General features: G+C 46.0%; 1 protein-coding gene across 1 annotated transcript; it reads right to left on the bottom strand.

The window, feature by feature from the left end:
• Nucleotides 1-6,546: 6,546 nt before the first annotated feature.
• Nucleotides 6,547-7,451, bottom strand: LOC122647126 ((R)-mandelonitrile lyase-like). The gene is made up of 2 exons (XM_043840614.1): nucleotides 7,361-7,451; nucleotides 6,547-7,256 (listed from the first exon to the last, which is right to left on the bottom strand). The coding sequence occupies exons 1-2, from the start codon at nucleotides 7,449-7,451 to the stop codon at nucleotides 6,598-6,600; spliced, it is 750 nt and encodes a 249-aa protein (XP_043696549.1). The 3' UTR covers nucleotides 6,547-6,597.
• Nucleotides 7,452-7,789: the final 338 nt, after the last annotated feature.

A 7,789-nucleotide genomic window follows, 5' to 3' on the forward strand; every position in this document is an offset into this window, starting at 1 on the left:
TCCCTTTACAAGTACTATTTTTTAGTAGCTTAGTGAGGGGTGGTATTTTTACTGTTTTTAACTATCCACCCAATATCTGAGACTGATCAGTTCTGCGTATACAATCGCAAATTCAAAAAAGGGAGTGACGTCTATTAGAGTAGACTCATCTTCTGAATCGGAATAATAACAAGCAACCGAACTAAATAAGCAGCACAAGCCACAGGAACAGGTGTAGGAGCTCTTGAGTTGGCTTGTCTTTTCTTTGTCTAGTCGCTTCTGAGGCTGTAAACGAAGGCTTTGGCTTTCGACACGGCAACATTGAATCCTAAAGTTGTTACGAATCCCTTCTCTCCACTCTATCCCGCCGTTGATGCTTCGGATTCTTATTTTGAATGCCAGGTTGGTTGTTCTGTTCTGAATCTGAATATGCCGAGTTCTGCGGCTTACTGTACCGGCTTGCAACTCGGTCTGTTCTTCATATGCGTTCGTCGGGTCTGTCTTCCTCACGGTGCGTGGTGTCTTATCTCGGATCTGACTATGCCTGGTTGTGGGGCTTACTGTACCTGCTTCTCTGATCATTCTTCTTTGATTCATGTTTTATTGTTCTGTGATGACACTGATATGAGAGTAGTCTTCTTTGATGAGTTTGTTCGAGGGTCCGAGAGGAGCTGCAGAGGAACCACCGCCCAATAGTGCTTTCACGAAAGCCGGTCCCCGGTTGGCTAATGTATTCTAGACACCATATGAACCAGCTATCCACTCTGTCAATCAAGACTGCTCCTCCGGTGGACTCCATTCTTTTCTGTCAGGGGAGGCATAATTGTTAGATTGTAAACTGCTCTCAGGCAAGAGTCGTCTTTCTTTATTGGAGCCGTAAGAGAGCAGTTTTTAGCCGGCAGCGCTTTGGGAGAACAGAACCACGCCCCCCCTATTAGTAAAGCAGGCAGACAACCCAACCCGGCATTAACTACCTAGCCCAATGTTTGTTGACGTGCCCAATCTTAAGCCCCAACCTACAGATACCCTACCTGAGCTGATAGAGCTACCCTAGCTGACCTACCTTCTACAGCGACAGAAGCGGAAAGAGTCAGTTCACAACGACGCTACGAGTCCGAAGGCATTGCTACCGCCTCACACTCTGAGCGTCTTGCAGCGAACACGCTGCTTATGTTCAGTTTGTGACTAGAGGCGATGGTGAGGGCAGAGATGTTTCTCACCATTAACCTCGAGCCTTGGCACAGTACAGAGATCGAATCTCTACGGCTGAGTCATGGTTGTCCGTCTTTGCTACTAAGACGCCCCTCCCTCTGCTTTCGAAAGATTGCGGAATAGGATGAGTTGTTCGATTTTCCCGAGGCGTCACGGCCGCGCTTATGGCCTAAATTACTTTTGGTTTCCAATTTTCATTTGTAATATGAAAAAAAAAGCTTTTTTTTCATATTATTGAGAGGCTCGGGTTGCGAACATGGCGTGCGGACTTAGAAGTCCTGCACCGCATGGTTGGGCTCTTTAACAAGGTCCAATTATGCCTCTTTAGTAGGCTTACGAAGGAACGCTGTATAGCGATTTACTTGTTTTCTCGATGGGTCTATGAGTTTAGACGTAGGGCTGGGTGGAAGGGTACCTTTCTTCTCTGTGTTTCGCCCATTCGAGTCGAGTGTTCTTTGACGATGGCATCATAGGCACAAACCAGGCCCTCGGTCCGCCCTTTACTCTAATAGGGGCTGCTTCGAATGATCGGGTTTCAACGGCTTCCCTAGCTGTGCTGATCTATCTGGCAGTTCACTACGCACCGAATGATTCTTTGCTATTTCCTCTCTCTCTCCTCTCGGTCTGCCTGAAAAGAGTTCCCCGTAAGAGGGACAGTCAGAACAAGATGATGATTTGCGGTTTCATCAGACAGGATAGGATCAAAGATTTCGAAATTCGCCGATCATAGGTCAGAGCAGGTCAAGCAAGGGTTGGTCGAGCTGACTTTCGTTTCCTCTATCCAACGGGAGGAGGAGAAGCTGTACATATCCAGTCCTTATAGGCTGGATTTTGAACTAATGTCTTTGTAGTAGTATCTTCTTTTCTAGTCGATACTTCGGACATTAAAACCAAACCGCTTCAATCATCTGCGGTGGACTCGGAATGCTCCCATCAAGATACCCGAGCTGTCGTTGACTCCGAATGATGGGCAAGACTTGCCGCCCGAAAAAAGTGGCTCCCCTTGACAGTGAGTGACCGTTTGCGAAAAGTTCAGAGAGGCCATGACTTATTGCGCAGATAGCATAGAACAGAACGCAGAAAACGCAGGTGCGGAAAGACGCAATTTGAAAATGAAGCGAAATCCGAGCTTTCCGCTTTGATTCAGGGGGAGAAGTCCCTTTCTTACCCGTATGCTTCACACATGAAGTCTGTCTTCTCCCTTACGTGATAGGGCTCTAAAGCCAAGTGCTTGCTTCAGTTACTGCCCAACGAGTTCGGAAATAGAGTTTTTTGCCCCATAAAAAAGGGCGAGTCCAGTGGCAATGAGGAAAGGAAGCACAGCTACGGAAGCTGGTCAGCCTAAGACCGTAAAGGCCCAGTTCCAGTATTGGAGGAAGCATGGCATAGAAAGCGGGGCATGCCATGGGTTGTAGGGAAGAGGTAACACGTGTACATGAAAGCAAGCGAGAGCAAAGCGTAGGGATGGAGCAGGGAGGATAGTAGTCACTTGGGAAACAAGCACAGAGAGAGCAAAACGAGTTAGGGTTGGTTTGGCCAGTAGAAGCACGGGGAACATATGCACCAGCACGGCATCTAGGTGAGCAGCATATTTGAAGCTGCATCTTTGACGGTTTAGGTAACTACCCCAGAAATCCGAAGTAGCGCATGTGAACTGAAAGTCCATACCTTCGGTCTATCACCGCGGAGTGCCGGACCTGCCTTCCCGGAAAGCACTCGCATACAGATTCTAGGCACTTATCGTGGAGTTACGCTCGGGAGTGATTGAAGTGTGTTTGTGAACAGTCAGTGGGCGTACTCACAAGTCAGTAGGCTTTGTTCATTTCATGATCATATAATATATAGTGGCATATGATTAAAAGAGGATTTCCACTCGCGAGAAAGCATTCGAAATCGTTGAGTTCATTCTCATATAGCGAGAAACTCTTACAATTTCGAAAAATAGCTCAGTAAATGAAATGAATGGTCAATTCCATTTCCTCCGCCTGGTCGAAAAAGCCTAAAGTGAACGGGCCCACTTCCCACTCTCCCTACCCTGTTCCATTGCTGAAACAGGGCCTTGCCTTATCTCTTTTTTTTAATAGTTGACCATAAAGCGCGAACCTAAATTCATAATATACGAAATAAACTAAATCGAAATGACAAACAATCAGTCGGATCTTCAATGCAACAATCGAGTGTCTAATCTTATGGAGCGAGTAGTATCACGAGTATCTATTTTATGGGAAGGGGCTGCTCTTGGAAGATATTTTTTACAGGAGGAAGAAGTTCATTCACTTGACGACATACGATTCAGTTCATCTCTCGCTTGACGGATAGAACTAACCCGCTTCGCTCCCAGATCGCTTCGTGAGCTTGTCTCTGTGACTAGATTGATGAATCTTTTAAGAGATTATGAACAAGCTTCTGGCCAAGCTGTGAACAAGCTGAAAAGCTGTTTTGTTTCTTCTTCTAAAACCTCGGTTAGCAGACTGAATCTCCTCAGCTCTTGGACTGGTTTTTCTCAGAAGACTCTTCCTCTCAAGTATCTTGGGGCTCCTCTCTACAAGGGCCGCTGCACTATTAGCATGTTCCAAGACTTAGTTGATGCCATCAGAGGTAAATTGGAAGGATGGGCTGCCAATCTTCTGTCTTTTGGTGGTAAATTTTGTTTGATCAAAAGTGTTTTGTCTTCCATGCCTCTTCACATTTTATCAGCGCTTAATCCCCCTAAAGCTGTGCTTAATGCTTTACATAGAGCCTTTGCCAATTTCCTATGGAGCTCACAGGGGGACTCGAGGCATAATTGGGTGGGTTGGAATTATAAAACCCTTCCTGTTAGTGAAGGTGGTTTGGGGGTGAGAGATCTTACTCAAACAATGCATGCCCTCCATAGCAAGTTTGCTTGGAAATTGATTAATCATAGCTCTCTTTGGGCTGATTTCATGCACCAAAAGTATGGCCATCCTACCCTAGTTCTTCAACAAGGCATTCCTTCTCAAGCTTCGCACTTCTGTAAAGCGTTCATGTCTCATTTGCCTACTGTTCTGGAGAATTGCAAATGGCTTGTGGGCAAGGGAAATATGCGTTTCTGGTTAGATCCTTGGTTAGACCGTCCTATGGAAGTTTATAATCCTCCTCGCATCAATATTTCAGTTAATGAAGCTTTAAACAACAATGTGTTTCTGGATTCAATTGCAGGTTTGTTAGCTCCTGATGTATTTCATCAAATTCTGCAAGCGAGGCATTTTCTTAATCCTTCTGTCCCAGATAAACTTATTTGGAAACCGTCCTCTGCGGGTGTTTTTTCTACGGCTAGTGCTTGGGATCTTCTTCGGACTAAATCTCCTTAAGTTCCATGGTACAAGCTGATTTGGAATAAATGGATTCCAACCAAGATGGGTGCTTTCATTTGGAAAATTTTGCACAATGGAGTAGCTGTGGATACCAATGTTCAAAAGCTTGGCATTCGGTTAGCTTCTAAGTGTGTTTGTTGTATTAACTCAAAGCAAGAATCTCTCTCTCATCTGTTTTGTCACAGCTATCTTGCTTCGTCCTTGTGGGATTATTTCAGTCCTCTCCTCAACATTAACACCGAGTCAGACTCCATCTCTCAAAAGCTTCAGACATGGTTCTCTGGTTCGTCTTTCCAAACTCAGTTGGGTGCTACTCGTATCTTTACGGCATGTGCTATAATCTGGGAAACTTGGCTGCATCGTAATGCTATTATCTTCTCCAATGAAACTCTTAATGCTGCTAAAGTTCGTTTTCAAGTTTGGCAATGGGTGGTCCAGCTGTATGCGTTGTTCACCCCTAAACGATCCTTAAGTTTTCATGACAGAATCATCCTTAATGCCATGGCTATTCCTCTCTCTAAAGTCCCTTGTCCGAAAGGATTATGGATTAAATGGCAGCCTCCAGATGGTCCTTTTCTCAAGCTTAATACGGATGGATCCTCCACAAATAACATAGCTGCAGGTGGTGGAGTAGTTAGGGATTGCTCAGGCTCATTGCATGTTGCTTTCTCTTGCAATTTCGGCACTGGTACAAGCTTAATGGCTGAAGCTTTGGCTGTTAAAGAAGGTCTGCGTCTTTGTCAGAACCACAACATCTCCATCTCCATTCTTGAATGCGATTCTCTTCTTCTGGTTCATGCATTAACAGGCATCATAAGCCCTCCTTGGAACATCTCTTACATTATCCGGGATTGCCTTTCTCTTATGCCTCCTAATCTGCGCATTCTTCACACATTTAGACAGGGAAACTCTCTAGCTGATCAACTTGCCAAAGAAGGTCATGATATTGAGGACTCCACCACATTTTGGAATAGTTCTGCTCTCTCTCACCTGTGTAAGATGAAGCTGCAGGGAGATATATTAGGCTTCTACAACTTTAGACCGCCTTGATTGTCTTGTTTGGTTTAGTCTCATGCCTGAATGTTTTCAGGGTTTTAGCTTTTGTTTCAGGGTTCCAGTCCTTGTAGGCTTTTGCCTTTTCTTATGGGGTACGGCTTTTACGTCCCCCCCTGGGTTGTATATTTTTTTTTCCTTTGATTGTAATAAAACTTTAAGGGTGCCTGGGCCCTGGAGCCTTATCTCTACTCATTTGAGTGTGTGAAGCAGGTTGGAAGGATGGGAGAGAACAATGGTACTAGGGTTTCTCCCAACGGTGAACCAGAAATCGCTGAGATCGAGCCATCCAAAGAGGTTGAACAGATCAACGATCCCTCTCATCCTATTGATCAGGATGGAATGGGGGAACAAAGCCCCGTCGTAGCTTCAGACTCTGCTCCAGTGGACAGGGGTAAGCCGTTAATACCCCGGTCGTTCTTAGAGGGTTGTGAGACGGAGAAGAAGAAGGAGGTCAAGAGTAAACAACCATCCTTCGCTGCAAAAACGCAACCTGCTGTGGACTTTGTGGACGTCTCAAAGCTTCCAGACCCAAGTTTGGAGGGGGAGAGACCACACATCAAGATACCGCAGGACGCCTACCTTCGAGGGCTTGACTACTGCAAGCATAGCTTAATCGGTCGCCTTAATCTTTCTAAGATCCCTATTAGAGGGTAAGGGAGATGGCTAAGCTGCTGTGGAAACCAACAAATTATCAACCCCTCTCACAGTCATCAATCCTGCAACACTCAAGCATTCAGATAACAACAAACACTTACCGTCCAAGCATCAAAAGAGTAGCCTGGGGATTGGTCCCTGGTGATACAGTGAATATCGAACCAAAAACAACTCGGAGAGCATCAATCCCAATAACCCTGAAATTGCGATCAACTACCTTGCCCACAAGGCATCCACCATGGTAGTGCCATATAGTACTCACTGTGCGACGGCAAAACTCTCCCATCAGCCGATCATTTGATTGATCAACGGGCAATGCAGGCCCCACGTATCTGAAATCTCGGCCCCCAAACCATTCCCTTCATTTGAAATCCTCCATGGAACGGCTCCTCAGTACATCACCGATCTTGCGGGTGCCATTCACACACCGCTCCACATCACCCGGATTACTAAAAGAGTTGAACCGGACAATTGGGTTAACCCTGACATCCGTAGATGCCAACCGGAGTGAACCTGCAGAGAGTGGCCCAGTAATCTTCTCCATCAGGGTGGCCACAGTGAGATACAGTGGTGAAGCTGGGTTCCGAATGAAAACAGAGCGAGCAGGGGAGGCAAAAGGTATTACATTGGAAGCTGCTTCAAGGTAAGCCCCTGAATTGGTTATGCCCACGACTTGTATCAGAGAGTGCTCCAATGGCATTGGGGGCACAATTGAGATGCCATTTCGGGGGTTATCATAGAGGAACTGTCCGACATAAGGCAAGTGATGAGCCACAGGAATTCCCCACGATGAGAGGTACGGCCTCGGTCCAATGCCACTCAGAAGCAGAAGCTGTGGGCTTCCGAGAGCCCCAGCACAGAGCATCACCTCTCCCTTTTCACGCACCGGAACCCGATAATACTCAGATAGCGTTGCTGCCAACGGGCAGCCGGCGGTGCCGCCTCCGACGATGATGTAGTCGTAGTAGTCCTCTGATGGGAAATCTGTGGCGTTGAACACAAAACAAAAATAACTCGGACCTGTAAACAGAAGAAAGATTTATCAAAACCAGGGAAAGGGTTTCCAGAAATACATAATAAACACAAGAAGAAGAGAAAGAATTAGAGGGTTATCGAATGATTACTTTGTTGAGACTGTGCTCTGGCCAAGGAAATGAGAGTGAAGATCATCAAGAACACGAGGGATTGAGAGCAAAGACAAGTGGGTTTCGCCATTGTTTGTGATGTGATCAAGAAAGCTAGGGCTTTTTGTGGGGGTGTTCTTGGAAAGGAGAATTAACAGAGAGAGAAGGAGATGGTTATTCTGTTTTGGGTTTTACGAAATGATATTGTACGCATTGGGATTGGGTTAGAGAGAGAGAAAGGAAATGAAGGGCTCGGCTTGCAGGTTGGAAATCCAAGCTTCTCTCTTTAGCGGGTAGGACTACTCTCATCACTTCTGTGATGGCAGCCATCCCTAACTATTACATGCAAGCCACGAAACTCCCTTCGAGCATTTGTGAGGAGCTTGATAGAGTCAATAGGAATTTCCTTTGGGGCACCACGGATGAGAA

Source organism: Telopea speciosissima, unplaced genomic scaffold (genome assembly GCF_018873765.1).
Source record: "Telopea speciosissima isolate NSW1024214 ecotype Mountain lineage unplaced genomic scaffold, Tspe_v1 Tspe_v1.0012, whole genome shotgun sequence".
Lineage (NCBI taxonomy): Eukaryota > Viridiplantae > Streptophyta > Magnoliopsida > Proteales > Proteaceae > Telopea > Telopea speciosissima.